This window comes from Leptinotarsa decemlineata, unplaced genomic scaffold (genome assembly GCF_025532065.1).
Source record: "Leptinotarsa decemlineata unplaced genomic scaffold, Ldec_3_MD MMD2_P_RNA_scaffold_1, whole genome shotgun sequence".
NCBI lineage: Eukaryota > Metazoa > Arthropoda > Insecta > Coleoptera > Chrysomelidae > Leptinotarsa > Leptinotarsa decemlineata.
The window spans coordinates 4,502,276-4,521,174 of record NW_027412523.1 but is presented as its reverse complement, the minus strand read 5'-3'; the positions used below and the strand labels follow the sequence as shown (position 1 = coordinate 4,521,174).

The window sequence follows — 18,899 nt, the reverse complement described above, 5'->3', positions numbered from 1 at the left end:
CTGTTCAGTGTATAAAAGTTATTTTAAATATGAATTTCGTATTCCCTGAATAATCTAGTATGATCTTCAGCTTCGAGATAATCAATCTCTTTCATTCCCCTAATCTATTATATTTATTTATTTATTTAGGGCAATGTCTATTTTTTACAAAATAATTAAAAAAATCACACATATTTATGTATTTAACAGTAATCTAAGCTATGTTTAAGGAAAAAATATATAAAATAAAATAAACAAAATCGTAAAAATAAGTTAATGAATTTTCACAGTCTTTTTAAATGTTATCAAAGAAGAATTGAAAAATCTAAATCTACATTGTATGTATTTGCAAGTCTCAAAATTCTACCTACAGATTCATTCTGGCCATAAATGGTATGACGAAAAGGTACTTTGAAGATTTCTGCATTTCTCATGTTCTCTTTGAAGGGAGCCAGAGTATTCAAGTTAAGTATTAAGTCATATTCACTAATATGATATCTCAGTTCATATGCAGAGTACCTTAAAAACTTATTTTGAACACTTTCAAGCATATCAATATCCACATGATATAAAGGGCACCAAATTGTGGAATTGTATTCGATTATTGATCTAACAATTGAACAATATATGATTTTTATTGAAGTGAGAGATAATTGATTTGCAGATATAAGAATGAAACCTAACATTTTTAGCGCTTTAGAAGTAATATTTGCAATATGGGGTTTAAATGACATTTTTGGGTCGAGAGTGATTCCTAAATCTCTGATTGTGTTTGTTGTTTTCAGTTCTGATTGATTGATTTTATATGGCCGGTTAATGGGATTTTTGTTTCGGAAAAAAGTTCATTTTTGACATTTGTCTGTATTTAATTGCAGTAGATTTATATCACAACAGCGAACAAAGTTAAATAAATCGTACTGTAATAATTCTGTATCAGTTAAGTCATAAATAACTTTAAACATCTTCAGGTCATCAGCAAACAAAAGAAATTCACTATAAAGAATAACATCTTTCAAGTCATTTACAAATAAGTTGAAAAGTAATGACCCTAAATTAGAACTCTGTGGTAGACCCGATGAAACTGTGATTGAGGAAGATACTGAGTTACCACATTTTACAAATTGTACTCTGCAGGCTAGATAATTTTCAATCCATTTCAGAAGCATTAGCACTGCTCCATGGTGTTATTCCATGGTCGAAAATAAGCAAATCCAGTATTTTAACAAGACTGTATCGTTGGTGTTTTGTTATTCTCAATACTCCGGGTTTTTGGTTCGCGGAACATTTTGCCAAGTTTGCTCCCGAAGGATGTTCAGCTTAGACATTAATTCATTTCGGTTCCGAAGAATCTTGTAGATCCAAATCGATCACTTGTCAGGAGATTGGCTCCTGTATGAATAGTGTTTCAGATCATGCCCCAAAGAAAATAACTCCGGCCGCCGCTGGTACCCATAAATCAACTGTGACGTGGTCAAGACCGCGCGCAGCCTCGACTATTCTAGTCTTCGCACCGGCTTCGATGGAATCCCGGCGAATATTCCACCGGCTTCGATGGATTCCTGAGGAATTCTCCACCGGTTTCGGGATAGTTCGTTTGCCGCATATAAATGCTATCTAAGAGCATAGCAAGATAGTCAAGTTTCGCGGACATTGCGGTGCAGGACGATCTAATAAGGCGATAGATATTTGAATAATGGTTGAAGTTTTAGTTGAAGTGTTTTGTTGTGAAATAAAGTTGATTTGATTATTATACGTTCTAGTCAAATGTTGGTGAAGCTACGGGGAAAAACGTAACAGCAGTAACACGAGTTTTCTTCCTTGTAACTCATATACTAAATATACAATTTTTTTGCTTGTTTCAGATATATAGTCAGCTGCTGCCCTTTGCTTGCGAGAAGCATAATGACTGATTGACTGACGCAAATCTTTCAGAATAAAATTTGTTGCAACTTTCTACATCATTACCAATATCATCAATAGAAGGAAACGGCAGCAAATCTATGGTTGTTATAAAGAACCTTTTTTTTTAGGTATAGACTGAACTCTATCGATTTTCCAACGGAAAAGAAACTTTTTATAGGTTCAGCTTATGAAGAAATCGATTATGATATTAAATTGTTTTCGATAATGCAACGTGGTATACAAGATCTGTTGAAAATAAAGTAAATTTTAGTTTTTCTCAAAAAAATATTTATTTATTCATCAATTTCCATTTAACAGACCTCGTTCAAACACGGATCAGTTCTGCTATTTTGGTTAGGTTAGGTTAGGTTAGCACTGATTCAATTCCTAAAAGAAAATCTCTCAAGCTAACGATATTCTGGCCGAATCTTTCATTAAACCCATACCCTTCCATCGTTCTCTCGATAGACAAACATATCCGCTTAAGAATTAAACGCAGCATGAAAATTGATAAAAAGAAACATTCAAAACAGGTAGGCGATGACTCTGCTAGATTATCACCAAAACGCTACTCACCGGGCTCCACAAAGAAACTAACAACTTCCCATGTGCGGAGAAACAAATTTTCTAAAAATTCATACTCCTCCCTATGATTTATTAGGCTGATGTTTTCATTCAAGGCCTACTGGGATAAATTAAAATGTCAATGGGGCCGGTCCACACACAATTTTGGTGCCGTAAATCTCGACACAAAAGCCACTATTTTCACATTTAAATGTGATACAAAAGGGCGAATATAATTGATAGTCTATAGAATCGGAAAGGAAGGGTTTCAATAGGTGTGTCGACGGTCCTAATGTGTTTTTTGTCATTTTTTACGCTATATGAGCAAAGTGACGGATAGCAACGAGTTGGATACAGGAAAAAATTACATTCACAGATTTGAGAATGAAGTGAAATAGTCATTTCAGTTTATGAATACATAACATATATTTCAAGTTGAGATTTGCTTTTCCTCAACGAGGATAAAAATCAAAAGCTTATTTACACAAATACAAATTCAACGTCATGCAGGGCCGTCGTCATGGGGGGATGGGGGGAAGCCCCCCCTGCTTTTTCGACTTGGGAAAAAGTTTGTTGTTGTTTCCTTTCATTTGTATTGAATATTCCTATACATGGTGGATGACCAAGGACCCTGATACAAAGAAGAATAATTCCCATTATTATTTTTATGATTAACAAAATTTATTTTTGTTTGTGCATAACCTAACGGGCATAAGCATTCAGCCAATTTTTGGATAGCTAAGTAAGAACATTAATATATTATAGTAGTAACTAATCCCTCGGCTTTCATTTTTTCGAAAGTTGGGAAATTTTGCTGGTGGGGTTGGAAAAATTTGGATTCCCTCCCCCACCTGGTATTTCTTTTCGCTACGGCCCTGACCTCGGGTAAATGTGTTAAGCTACTGGGATCCATATAGACGACAGATTGAACTGGTCATGTCATATTGACAAACTAGTCAAGAAATTATCAATTGTAATATTTATGATTCGTAGACTAAAGGAATTCGCCGGAATCAGAGCGGTCAAATCTTCTTACTTCGGACTCTTCCATAATCACACGGTGTCACATAGTGTTGTGGGGGGATTCATATCATTCCAAAACAAAAATTTTATATTGCGTCTGATACCTAATGCTAATTTTAGAGATCACTGTCGCCCACTTTTTAATCATCTTAAAATTATGCCGCTTCCTTCAGCCTTTATAAACTACTCAAAATGAATATAGAGACACATCCTTAAAATCCAAAAAGTAAAAAAATATGAATTGAAGGGATTATATTTTTAGGAGTGATTAGTTTTTGGGAAAGAAAGTTTTTGGCTTTCTACTACTCTATCTTGATACAAAAAAAGGATGAGGGAATCTTCCAAAGGAAGGAAGGAAGTAATCGATTTGATCGATGTATACCAGTGAGGATGACAGTGTTCCATGTAAGTGCAAGTTGTTATCATTCATTTAAAGTAGAACTCATGTGAATGATATCTGATTTTTATTCCACAACAAACTGAGTAGAGAAAAGTATCTTCTGTATAATTCAGAATTCTTTACTGAAAACGTATCTAATTGGGTTCTGGAACCCCAGCTCATCAAGGAAATCATAGAAACTTTTGTCAAGAGCATCATAATTGGAATTTAGAGCAGTGGGCCAATGTAATGTTTACAGATGAAAAAAAATTCATGTTATTCAACAATGACGAACGTGTTCTGGTATGGAGACGTCCCGGTGAACGCTATTTGGATGACTGTGTGCAAGGAATTGTTCCATTTGGAGGTGGATCGGTAGTGGTATGAGCTGGTATAACTTTGACAGGGCACACGAACCTTGTGGTATTTCGGGAAAGGAACTTCAACGGCTGTCCGTTACATAGAGGACATATCGGAACCTTATGTTGTCCCATTTGTCCAAAATATGGGCGCTGGGTTCATTTTACAACAAGATAATGCCAGGCCACACGTAGCTAGGGTCGTGAGAAATTTCCTACAGGAGCACAATATTAATATCATGAGATGGCCAGCTAATAGTCCGGATTTGAATCCTATTGAGCAGCTCTGAGATGAACTGGAAAAACGTTCAAAGGATCATCAACCCTTCCAAAATCTGAACCAAGTTGCAGATGCTCTTTTGACGATTTACGAGCAGTTACCACAACAAATAATTAGAAATTTGTTGTAAAGCATGCCTCGTCGTTGTGCCAAACTTCTCAGAGCCAGGGGTGGATGTACTATTGATTTACATTTTTGTTAATTTTTTTCTGAAATAAATTTTATTTCTTTTTGACACTCATTTGTATTTCTTTTTAATTGTATTACCAAACAGTATTTTGAAAACAATATAAGTTAAATTTAATAAAGACACCTATAAATTATTTTATAAACATAAATGTTTGACAAAATAATACATATTTTTTGACTTATTGCATTTTAAGGACATGTCTCTATATTCCTTTTGAGTAGTTTATATGAAACATTGATTGAAATTCATAAAAATAGATCCGACTACATTTTACAATCACAACAACATGAATATCCAACGAGATCAGGAAATCTTATAAGGACTGAGAGATTCAGACTAAGCACCTCACAGAAAAATTCATTGAATTTGAAATTTTATAATAAATTACCATGTCACATAAAACAACTCAGTTTCTACCGTTTCAAGCAAAAACTGAAGTCAAAAATATTCGTTCAAATCCTGCTCGAGACGCCACTGGACTTAATAAATTGAACCACGTTCGGGCTAAATTAGCTTCTTAATGTTATAAATGTAATTGCCAAATTACAACAAAATTTGGTAAAGGATATTTAAGATATTTACGAATAACTATTTTTTTATTTTTAGTTTAACACCCTGTATCTTGAGAACAAAGGATTTGCGGACCCATGTCTATAAGAACATTTCGTTTTAAAATTACCTAAAGAATCGTCTGTTGAATTTATGGTACATACTTAATTAACACCCTGTATGTATATAACGCAGATAATTCGTGTGACTTCGAGTACCGATTGTTCTCATTTTTATCATTAGTTTTTTGATTGTATTTGTTATTGTGAACATTGTTCTGTTATAAAAGCATTGTGATATTTGTATATTATTCGTATATATGACGATATATTTATAATAAATTGATGGATGTAGCCACTACGTGGTAGGAGATCATAATGAAAAGAGAAATGAAAATTTCTATGTTTTTTACCACTTTTTTTGTAACTAACGTTACTGCAGTGGTGAAAAACATAGAAATTTTCATTTCTCTTTTCATATATTTATAACTTTTTGTTTTGACTTGCTACAAATATTTGTTCAAATGTGTCACGTAGCTAATAAACTATTCTATATATTTTTAAGTCTACAAATGCTTCGTAATGCAATTTCACACTGAAAATTGAAAGAAGGAATGTTCAAAAAATAATTCAAATAGAATCTAAAATGTTGTCAGAGATAATTCTGGTCTTTCTTACGGTACAAATTGATTATTCTGAGAATTAACTAATTATACCTACAATATCTGATCAAAACAGAATAAAATGAAAATATAACATCCACCACTTGGCATTAGCTACAAAGCTTCATGGAATCAAGTGATGAAAGCAATAAAAATTTGACAAGACACCGTGAATAATTTTGGGCAACCTGAAGAAATATCCAAATCCAATTCTAACCGACCTGAATTGATTGTAGCTAAAAATATATAAGTGAGTATAGCACTGGTCAATAAAAGAGGTCTCATCCGGTTCCACGACAACGCCCGTCTGCACGTTTCACAAATCACCGTCCGAAAATCAAACGAATTGATCGTCAAATTTCTGCTCCAACCATCATACTTCCCAGACTTGTCACCTATGGACTACTATCTTTTCAAGCACCGGCACCGGTAGAAACTTCGTCAATCCGGACCAGTTAAAAACGGCTTTCGTCGACTTCATCGCATTCCGAGCACATTTTTATGCTGACGGAATTATTCGACTTATGTTACTTTCGCAAAAGTGCAATGATTCAAATGGTCACTGAGATATTATCGATTATCGAATTGAATCAGAAAAATTTTTAGAACAACCTCTCAGTTGTTCAATTCCTTGACTTTTTTGCTAAAAGTTAATAAATTTTCTATCAGTGTTTTGTTCTAACAGTCTTTCACAGAAAGTTTTGTTTCGGGGAAGTCTGAAAGTAGAGAGAAAACATGTGAAAAAGTGCGTTGACAAAAATAAATAACATTTGCGAAACTATACATTCAATCAAGCAAAGTAAGTGTCAATCAACTTCAACTATTCCAACGAAGTAAAAAGTAATTAACTACTTTGACTCGTTCAGCAACAAAACATAAATCAATTTACGAACACAACAGATTCAAACTACTGACAATCTACAAACAAAAACTGAAAGAATTTTCAGTTTCCAGAACCCAATTAGATACGTTTTCAGTAAAGAATTCACCGTGTCACAAAATGCCGACGTAATAATGTCTTCATCAAGAGATATCAGAGATACAATCAATCTACTGGAGGAATATTTATTTTAATTGGACGAATTTGAGAAGTAAAAGTGAGGTTTGTTGTTTGTTGTAAAGAATGTTGATTCTAATGACGGAATTATAAATGTGCATGTAGAACACTTCCATTATCAAAAATCAGAACTTGAGAACGTTCAAAACTCAAAGGAGTAACTCAAATTTCACAAACTACACCGGAAACGGTTTCGTCTTCACAAATTTTATTTCCAAAAATATCACATGTTTCCCTATCACAGTAGCTTTTTCGTAGTAGAGTATGTTATTCACTACGAAAAAGACAAATAGTCCTTTTCACTATATAGGGTGTAACTAAATAAGTGTGAAACATTTAAGGAGGTGATTCCTCATCAAAAAATAAGATAGGATCTTTCATATAAAGAAATTTCATTGGAGCAACCCTTGTTAAGATACAGCTCCTTGAAGGGGGTACATAACATTTGTATAACAATTTTTTTCACAAGCACTAAAAAAGTTACAATATTGAAATTAACCTGACGTTTTGTATCCTTTGTATCCGGCAGCATCCTTCACATAGAATATTTGCTAGACTTCATCAACGATTACGAGAATATGGTTCATTCGACAAAAGAACGCAGGATTGTGGTCGCCATCGAGAAGTACAAACACCACAGCTTGAGGAAGCAGTACTTAATTTGATTGAAGAACAACCTACTACCAGTACTAGAAAGATTGCTTTCCAGCTAAATGTTGATCATATAACGGTATTTCGAATTTTAAAGGAACAACTCTTATACCCTTACCATCTGCAACGAGTACAGGCACTGTTACCGCTAGACTTTCCGAACCGTCTTGAATTTTGCAATTGGATGCTGGAAATGATTAGAAGAAATTGTGACTTTCTGAAGACGATAGAATTCACAGACAAATGTAGTTTTTCTCGGGACAAGATTATTAATTTTCATAATTACCACATATGGGCTGATGAAAACCCTCACGCTATTGTCGAAACTAACCATCAAGAACAGTTTTCTTTTAACGTGTGGCTCGGAGTTATTGGGGATGATTTAATTGGGCCACAGAACTGACCCGCTCGATCCCCGGATCTCAATCCTCTCGATTTCTTTATTTGGGGTCATTTACAGCATTTGGTTTATCGTACTCCTGTTCGCGATGTAGAGGACTTAAGAAACCGCATCATCGATGTATGCAGGGTAGTCAGAGAGACTCCAGGAATATTTGGCTCAATGCACCGACGTCTAGACGCATGCGTAATGTCTGAAGGTAGACATATTGAACATTTACTATGATTTCTACATGTGTGTTTTGTTATCAATAAATTAATTTTGTTTATTACCCTTTAATCGTTTAATGTAGGTACTAACTACAAAATAACAATAAATCCAGTTCGCATTTACGACGATGTATCTCTGTATTTGTTCGTAAAATAAATTTTTGGTGCGAACTGGTTTATTTTGGGAAAAAAACCCAGGAGACATTTTTTGTTTAGAATGAAACAGGCTATTGTAAATAAATTTTTAAATGGTAAACAAATAATAATACAACAAGTTACATTGGAAATAAATTTTAGGGGTTGCGTTTTCTACATGGGGTAAACCAAATATATTGATGGCTAAGTGTCTTTTTGGTAGTACAAAACGTCAGGTTGATTCAATATTGTAACTTTTTCAGTGCTTGTGAAAAAAATTGTTATACAAATTTTATGTACCCCCTTTAAGGGGCTGTATCTTAACAAGGGAAGCTCCAATGAAGTTTCTTTATATGAAAGATCCTATCTTTTTTTCAATAAGGAATCACCTCCTTAAATGTTTTACACTTCAGTTACTTCAGTACAACTTATTCAACTACCTACTACAGTTACTAACTTTCCTTTGCTTGCTACCGCTGTCATATCTTGTACTGAACTGATTCAATTCTGTCATTTCGGGTGCTTATAAATGATCAGATGAATGTTTCCAACGTTATCAGCTCCCACACTTTAGTGTTTTTCATCATCCTCTCCAGAATATTCATCGACCTTTCCAATACATTCTCAACATTAAGGTCACCGTCACCCAGGGCCGGACTCGTGAAAATATCATTTGAAGAGAATGCCTGATTTGAAAACAAACCACTGAATTACATGTTCACTCGATTGGTTCATTCATCACACTACTGCGATTAAAAACTGGAACCATTACACTAGGCATTTATAAAACCAGGGAACCATCCAGAACGTATAGAACATTCAACGTATCAACAAGTGTACGTCATTATTCTTTCCTCTCGAATTCGACACAATGTCCAAAAATAAACCATTTCCCCCTGAATATTTTTGAAACATATTTTTTAAATGCGGCCGGTAACGCTACGAATGCGCATCTCTGTTTGGTATAGTATTACACGCTGGAGCTCATTAGAATTCCGAAATAGACGTTTTTTAGTGCGTTTTTTCACGGCATCTCCGTCATTTAACATTGGAACACATGTGGCCACAGTAAGTGTCTCATACTGCTGACGACCAGCTAAGTCATTAACATCATTAGGGGGCATGCGAAGACTTCTATCTATGTGGAACGGCGGAAAAAATGTTACGGATTTGCGAAGAGATTGTTGCAAAAAACAGCGGAAAACCCGGAGGGTAGTTACCTATTTCCTTTTTAATTACTTCTTATAGCTGGATTCGGGTGAATTATAAATATCGGCTGCATATTCGTTTTCATTCTCCTTACACCAAAAATCTTTTTTGAAATCATATTTGAATTTGAAGTTGGTTGAGTGGAAGAACTCCTTTCTTCGGAAAGGAGTCGAACCCTGGCCGTTGGTGTTACTTTTGTAATAATTGAATTTTTATTACGTCAATACAAACGTCTATTATTTTTATTTCATATGTTAATTCTGCCTATACAGGGCCTCTCACCTGAAACTTTCACACAGAATATATCCACATTCTGCAAACGCTAGCGAGTTAACAGGAAATACACACATCGGAAAAGTCTAGGGATATTTTTATAACATACTGAATATCATAAAAATAAATGCATGAGGTCGTTCAATTTCGATTAAATTGGTACACTCGACCACCCTGTAGATTTCTATGGGTTGAACAAAGCCTGCAAAAACGGTAACTAATCTTTTATCAAGTTTTTTACAAACTGTAGGTTTTCGGCTAAAATGAATAATCTGGAAGTGTCGAGTTTGTACATTCTATGCAGTTCATGCTCAGCAATTAAACTGGAAATATTGTGCTTTAACATGGAACGCCATCACTTACCATTGGCTGAGATGAATAGAGCTGTAGGGCTTCTTCAAGGTGGCATACGACAAAATGATGTAGCTCTTCGTTTGGGGGTCTCCCAAAGTGTTATCAGTCGATTGTGGCGGCGTTTCCGTGAAACTGGCAGTCCAGCCGAACAACATCCAGGGCGAGGACGCGCTACAACTGCAGTTCAAGACCGATTTTTGGTCTTAACCGCAAGAAGATAACCGACAATCATAGCACCTGAGTTGGTTAACGTGTTGCAGCAGACGCACCAGGTAACCATTGGTCGTGATACTGTCAGAAATCGACTGCATGAAGCAGATCTCCACAACAGAAGGCCACTTAGATGTCCACCTTTGTCGAGAGGCAATCGCGGTAGAAGATTAGAGTGGTGTCAAGAACATCAAAACTGGGATGCAAATGATTGGGCCACAGTTTTGTTTACAGACGAATCCAGATTTGGATTTCATCCAGATTCTCGTCGAGTAAGACTGTGGAGACGACCTGGAAATAATGAACGTTTGAGACACGTCCAGGAAGTCCACACATACAGAGGTGGTACATACAGTAATGCTATGGGGCGGAATCATGATCGGCAGCAGAACCGATCTCGTTTTTCCAAATCGCTCCCTCACAGCTCGACAGTATCTCGACACCATTCTTCTCCCTATCGTTCGTCCGTTTGCTGGTGCTGTTGGTGAAAACTTCCACCTAATGCACGATAATGCTCGTCCACATGTCGCGCGTCTAGTGTCTGACGAAGGAGTTGATGTATTGCCATGGCCAGCACAATCACCGGACCTGAATCTCATCGAGCATGTGTGGGACATGCTTCAACGAAGAATTACTCCGCATATGGGAAACATTCACACAACGTTTCCATTGAGAGAGCTTTTAATCGCTGAATGGGCAAATGTACCTCAACAAGACATTGACAATCTCATTTTGTCGATGCACGATAGATGTAGGGCCGTAATAAACCAGCGTGGAGGCCATACTTTGTACTGATTCCAATTTGTTTTGTATTATGATTTTTTTTTCGGGGTGCCAAAGAAGAGCCATATTTTTTTTTAGTTTTGCTTATATGCGCACTCAGTATTTTTGACCATTTAATAAATTTTGTTGTAAGTTACATTCGTTTAATAATCACCCGTCAACTTTTTTTCTCTAAAGCGATCTAAAAAAAATTATTGCCATTTTTAAAAATATCCCTAGACTTTTCCGATGTGTGTATATCTGTGATTTGATATAAGGGTCAGTTCCATGCCAACAACTTTAAATGTGGTGTATTTGATACGGCATATTGTAATAGTTTTGATCATATTTAGAGACATTTGGGATCCCAAGAAATATTTTTTCGAAATTTCAAACCAGGCGTTGATAAAAACGGAATTCACAAAAACTTCAATAAAGCATTTTTTGTGAATTTCATAACCTTAGAATGAATTTTCCTAAAAAACCTAAAAACGGATTGATTAAGAAGCTGAACCGAGTAGATGCAGAGCCTTAACCACCAAAATCACAGGAATCCAAAAGCGTTATTAAAAAGGTCGTAAAAAATGGTTTTTCTTTTGATATAGGTACTTCTGACTGTATTTTCTTCAAAAAACACCTCAATGAGTTTTTGAATATTTCGCTGTATTAATAAGTGAAAAATGTATGAAAGATATATTCATTATTTTTCTAGTTTTCATAGTTTAGTATGTCTTTCCAGAAAAAAAAGATTCTCAGTTCTGTGTAAAGTTCTTCACTACGCTCGAACTACGAATTATCAAGGCTTTAGTTTTTAACGTGCGATCCTTAGCGCGGATAGACGATTCGCAACAAAGAACCAGAGTGAAGATTAATCTAGTTTTCACAATAGGGAACGTTCCTCAATTTGGGTTATTACAGCAAATGCAAGTTTGAACAAAATAAAGTTGAGTTCAATTCATAAGTTTTTCAAATTGATGTTTCAAATGTTGGGTTTCAATTTTTGAAGGAATTTGTTTCTAATTCATATATTGGCAACAGCGCTTAGAACTTTACCTGCCATTCCTAAAAATATTTTACCTTGCATATAATATATCAAGTTGAAATAATTTATACGTACCTAGTAATTCTAGTTTAAAAAAAGGAAAAGTATATTTATGAATCAACAATTAAGGCAAAATATAAATTATACTTCATTACCACCTGCACAAGCCACATAAACAACAGTTGTTTTGTTATTTATTTATATAGAGGAAGATAGGTTAGGTGCACAAAAGTCATATGTCACAGAATGTCTCGGAACTCGGAACATAAGTAAACAGAACAGAACGCCTCTGAAATATGTCATCTTTGTTTGTCTCATACAGGTAACAGATTCATTGTCCTTTATTAGCTATAACCGATGTTGCCAAATGATGAAATAGAAACAAATCCCTTTAAATGTTGAATGCATTATTTCATTCATCTTTTTTAAGAATTTAAATAATTTTTTAAAGAAAAAGGTTGAAATGATAAGTTTAAAATACGTTGTTTTAGAGCTCTTTTATGAAAACTACTTGATTTTCGTCAGGAGGAACGTTCCCCATTGTAGCTAGTGCAATTAGTAGAATATACTAAGTATTCGAACTAACCAGCCGACTACTATCTGATAATATAGATACTATATTATGAATTGAATTTCAATAATTTTGAAAACAGTGACTACTGTAAACAACAGTAGACAATTTTTTTTACAACACTTCATGATGAACAGTCAACAAGATATCACATTTTACACTAGTTATGCGAGTTATTTATAGATTAATCTCACGAATTTACTGCCGAATATCGAAAATTGCAACTTACCTCTTGGTTCCACGACATGTAGTGGGACATGGCGGGGTCCATATGCTCGGCCATTACACTCATCCAATGGACGAGGCCTTGCGCTCCTTGACCACCAACGCCTCCAGATTGGGGCCCTGAGGGACTCCCACCAGTTTGTCCACCGTCCCATCCGAAGGCCGCCTTCTGAAAGAAAGGAAAAGTCAATAATTGTTGAAAATACAATGTAAGAGGGTGAGAAGCCTCAACAGATGTTTATAATAATATTTCATCAAATTCCTAATTTCTAGAAGGAAAATATATTGGTAATATTCCTCCTTTTTCTCCAAATCGCAAGTATAGACGAGATAATTACAAACGAATTTGATACACACAAGGAAATAGAGAACCTTTTATAACAATTTTTTTTGTAAATCTCATCCTCATTTTGGCGAATCTAAGATAAATAAATTACTTCGTACTGATCAGTATGTATACTGAAAAATCAAAGAGGTGTGCCTCAATTTGCGTTACTTATCCGCTGAAAATGTCAAAATTTCCAAAATTTTCCCATTAAGATAATGGTGATGGTGACAAAAGTGATTCTCATTTTAATATCACATATCACGCCATGTCAAAACTTATATTTGATAATTCATTGTCAATCATGATTTTCATGTGATATAGTATATTTCCTACTAACATATTCCGATTGATTCCGAGAGCAGAGTAAAAACCATTTCTATTTTTTACGAGCAATAAACTAAAAACCGGCTCCCATTCCCTTCGGTCCATCAGAAATTATCAATATTTTATTGGTCACCAAATTATTAGGTGAGCGTCAATTACTCCAATTGAATCCGAAGAAATAAAAAGTCACGATAAATAAATGTGGTTGAATTTAAAACATTAGCTGTTCTTCGTGCCAATGAAAAAAAAACTACCGAAATAATTTATACTGCATTAACATATCCAATAATAATGAGGTAACTGTTTTTCTCCTCTCGTGATTGGTGGTACAGTAAATTTCCATCTGGTTAAAATTGTGGAAACAAGAATGAATGAAATATTTAATTACATGGGGGTGAATTTCAAAACCTGTAATGAAAAAGGGAGGTTCATTTGTTTTCAAAGTCCCAAGTTGTAGAAAATTTAATCCTCTACAATATTGATAAGAAATACAAACAGCAAAAATCAATTTTTGTGACTCTTGACCTCAAATTTTATTGGTCGCGTACACTCTATCATAAGTAGGTTTTGAAATCACTTTTAGGATATCAAAATACAAGTTATACAAGTTCATAGCTGCTACTAGCTAGTCAACTAGCTATCAAATCATCAAATCAAAATATGCTTCATTGTCCAAGGATAAATCTTATTGACAAAGCGTGTTATACAGAATGGATAGTAAATATAAACATGAAACCTAAATATATAAGTTATATACATACAAACATAAATATATATAAATCAAAATGTAAATATAAAAACATAAATATTAAAATAAATACAATTATAAACATAAAAATATAAATATAATCATAGTCATGTAATGGATAGTTTGTAATATTTTTAAAGAGACTAGGTAAATGGTTATTTAACTTTTTACTTTCAAATATAATGGAATTTTTACTTAAAGACGTTGTGGGTTTAGTCAGATAAATATTATCATTTTGTCTTGTATTATACACTGTTTCTTTAGATATTTTGGACTTATGCATTAGGCAGACAGTTTCTAAGATAAATATGGAGTTATCACTCTAATAGCACAACAACCTGAGGCTAGTTTTTTATTTAGATTTCTTATGTGTTCCTCAAATTTTAATTTATCATTCAAGTAGATTCCTAAGAATTTGGTATGTGATTTGTTGATAACAATATTCCTGCCTAGATAAAGGTCATTAAACATGAACTTAAATGTCGATATACTGGTTTTATTAATGTTGAAGCAAAGCAAGTTTGCATCGCACCATTGTTTAACCTTTTCTAAGTCCTTGGAAATGTTTCATTTCAGAAGTTCAACATTATTATCATGCCACAGTAATGTGGTATCATCCGCAAGCATTGTAAATGATCCTCGAATGTCGAGTTTACTGAGATCATTCAGATAAACAAGGAAAAAAATTGACCCAAGAACTGAACCCTGAGGAACACCACATTCAATATTGGAAGGATCAGAGAATTCATCATTGAAGTTAACAATTTGAGTTCTGTTGGAGAGGTATGATTCAATCCATTTATTTGCAACCCCTCTGAACCCCATAACATTTCAACTTCCGGAGCAGTATACTGTGATACACACAATCAAAGGCTTTGGAGAAATCACAGAACACAGCTACAACAGCTTCACCGTCATTCAGTCCTATATATAATTCATTGAGCAAATTGAAAATTGCATCATTGGTGCTCTTCTTAGATTGGAAGCCAAACTGAGTATTCGACAATATATTGTGTTCAACTAAAAATAGTACTATCCGTACAGTACGAAACTGTTATTTCCAACTGAAGGACGAATTCTTTACACAAGATGAGGGACTGCCAATGGGATCGCCACTTTCACCAGTCAAAGCCAACATATATATGAAGTGGTTTGAAACTCTGGCCATTGAAGAAGCCCACAAAAAACCTCGAGTCTGGTTGAGATATGTTGACGACACCTTCATAATATGGAACCATGGGAATACTGAACTAGACGCCTTCCTGAAACACATCAACAGCGTGGGACCTTCCATCAATTTCACAATGGAGAAGGAAATCCACAACGAATTGCCATTCTTAGACGTTTTGGTGAAGAGGACCGACACTAAGTGGGAAACATCTGTATACCGAAAACCCACTCATACGGGACAGTATCTGAACCACGAATCCAACCACCATCAATCGACTAAAAGAGGAATCATCAAGACTCTATTAGACCGTGCTTTTGGGCTCTGTAATACGAAGGAAGGTCTCGAGAAGGAACTAAACATCATTAAAAATGATCTTCAACGGAATGGCTACTTCAAAGCGATGGTAGAAAAGACTTTGGCTAGAAGACAGCAGGAGCCTCGTAAGGAAGAGAAGCCGTCACAACCAGTGCTTGCACTTCCCTACATCAGAGGATTATCGGAGAGGATAAGAAGAATTGGTTCCAAGTACAACATCAGAACCTGCTTCAGATCCGGTAACACTATCCGTAGCAGCCTCACGAAAACCAGGCCACCAAACGCGGACTGCGATTCCAAGAATTGGAATCGCAGAATCGAATGAGTGCGGAAAATCCTATATTGGTGAAACTAAGAGGCCATTGAATGTACGCATTGCCGAGCACAAGAAACATACACAGCGAGGGGAAACTAGCAAATCAGGAATAGCAGACCATGTTTGGACCCATCAACACAACATCGAGTGGTCCCAAGCTGAAATCTTGCACAGAGAGGAACATTGGTTTAGGAGAAAATTCAAGGAAGCCGCATACATGTTGTCCAACAACGTATTCAGCCAAGCCAGCGTAGAAATACGCAACATATGGAAACCCATCATCAAGCGAAAAATGGCCAACTCCCGCCAAAACGGTCATCTCCCACGGAACCAGTGAAGCGGAAAATGGAAAGAGGGGATAAGTGAAAGTACTCGAACGACATATAAATAGTCATCTCTCGGAGGAATCAGTCCAGTCATCACCCGAAGACGGTTGTAGATACTAACAATCGAAACGTCGTGAACTAACGTGACTTGGAATCTCTCCACTTTTTGTTTTTATTTTCTTTTTTCATTTCTTCATTTTTTATTCATTCAATTGTTCTATTTTTACTTGTATTTTATTTCACTATTATTTAATTTCAGGTTTATTTTGGTTAATATAACTGTTATTTTCAGTTATTCATTTTTAATTCTTCTTTTCTAGTTGTTTCAATGACAATGGACAATGGACAATGGAAGTCCGAACTAGTGAAATAGTACTATCCTCTTCTTAACTAATTTCTCTAGAATTTTGGAGATAGTTGACAGTAATGCAATAGATCTAAAAATTGCTGGTTCGTTAAATTGTCCACCTTTGTAAAATGGGATGATGATTGCTGTTTTGAGACATGATGGAAATACTCCTGTTCTGAAGGATATATTGATCGCATCTGTTAATACCTGTAGGGCCTCAAATGGTAAATTTAGTAATATTTTGACAGATATTTCATCCATACTTGAAGTCTTTTTATTTTTAATATCCGATAGAGTTGTTAGGAGTTCTTCAATGTTAGTATTACATAACTTAAAATTAACTAATATGAGCTACTCAACTCAATTTCAATATTTAGGGCAAAAATAACCTACCTGATCGAAATCCCGATCTTTGGAAAAGAACATATTTTTGTAGACGTTGCTCTTGTCATCGTTACTGGAGAACACCGCCTTGGCTAATAAAGTCTTATAGAACTGAGTAGGCAACAGTAACTGATTATTGTTATAGGAATCGAGCTTGTTGACGAAGTCGTTATACTTGAAGCTCGGTTTATACAGACTTAAATTCATGTCGTTGTTGTTGGTTGTGGCGCATGAATCGCTACTATCTGAGCTGTCCATAGCCGCCTCCGGAATAGGCCGAATGGTCGTCATTTTCTTCATCAGATTCCGCTCAGACATGAATACACTTATCTAACTACGAGGATATCAAAATATAGGCTGAGATTCTTCACTAGTAGGAACTTATTGTGTCGAGGAACTATAATTGATGTCGATTTCTAGGTACGTATAAGCTAGCCCATTTTAAAAAGCACGCTGTTAATTTTCAAGAAACTTCAGTGGAAGGAGTTCGGACCGCATGGTCATATTAACGAAATCGTTCTGCAATCGGGAAATTCGTTTGTTTTCATTACGCTATCCCCGATTAATATTTTGATAAAGTTTAATTCAAAAGTTCCAAATAATCCGTAATTAAATTTTGATCAAATCAGAATGCAAACAATAATTAATGAATATGAATTATTATAAAATGAATGATTAAATATAGAAAATTATAATATTTGATATGATGTTGCAAAAACATTTTTCGTTGCGTTCTGCATGCATAGCTTTTATGCGAATGAACGAAATTAATATTTACGGAATCGAAAAAGTTTATGATATTCGTGATTTGCCGTGGCTAACTATCAAACGCCGAATTAATGAAACAACAAAGCGAAAACAGATGTATTTTTGTTGAATCAATGAATTAATTATGGAAAATAGATTTCGATATCGTGAAATCTGCGTTTCAATATTTGCTATTTTGCTTTAACAAGAACCGTATCATTGTTGCTTGAGATTCAAATTCAGTAACATTTCAACCATTGTTTCTATTTCAAGTGACTTCATCACAACTGGTGATAGAGAAAGGATCCAGTAAAAAGGTCCAGTACAAATTATTGCTATGGACAATATTGTTTGCTATGGGCAATAATTTGTACTGGGCAAAACATTGTTTTAACATATCTATTTTGCAAGTACATGGTTCAAAGCTGTGAAAGCTACTTTTCTTTAACCAACAGCCACAACAAAAAAGAGGAATAATTAAAACGTTGGTTTAGAGAGCAGGATGTATTTGTTACCTAATCGCCTTTGATAATGTCTACTGCAGTAGTAGACGAAACGTCATTTAGTGGCCACCTGAACAAAATGGGGTTTTAAAACGGGTACTTCAATTGAAAGCGAGGTATCAAAGGGACAGAAACAAAAGCAGCTCATGTTTGATACGATTGTGAAGTATACCAAATTGTATCTAGAAGAATTTGACACAATCCAACAAAATATCTCTACAACTAGCACAGAAAACAAGATTTTTGGAATGGGTGTTATTGCCGTGAGGACAAACGCAACAGGTTCGAAATGCTTCAGTTTTTTTCGGAGACTTTGAAAAAATGGACGAGTCAGGTGGATTCCAAGTATAAAAAAGTTGAAGAAAATAATGTCAATCCAATATTCCATAAAAGAAGAAATCTAT

General features: G+C 35.0%; 1 protein-coding gene across 3 annotated transcripts in view; it reads right to left on the bottom strand.

The window, feature by feature from the left end:
* Positions 1–18,899, bottom strand: part of LOC111507278 (zinc finger protein rotund) — a 312,056-nt gene that overhangs the window by 133,216 nt on the left and 159,941 nt on the right. For 2 of the 3 annotated variants that reach the window (XM_074180541.1, XM_074180626.1), the window contains exon 3: positions 12,989–13,153. In XM_074180541.1, coding sequence (XP_074036642.1) covers positions 12,989–13,153 — 165 coding nt within the window. The remainder of the gene's footprint in view (positions 1–12,988; positions 13,154–18,899) is intronic. The other variant, XM_074180577.1, reaches the window with a different exon arrangement.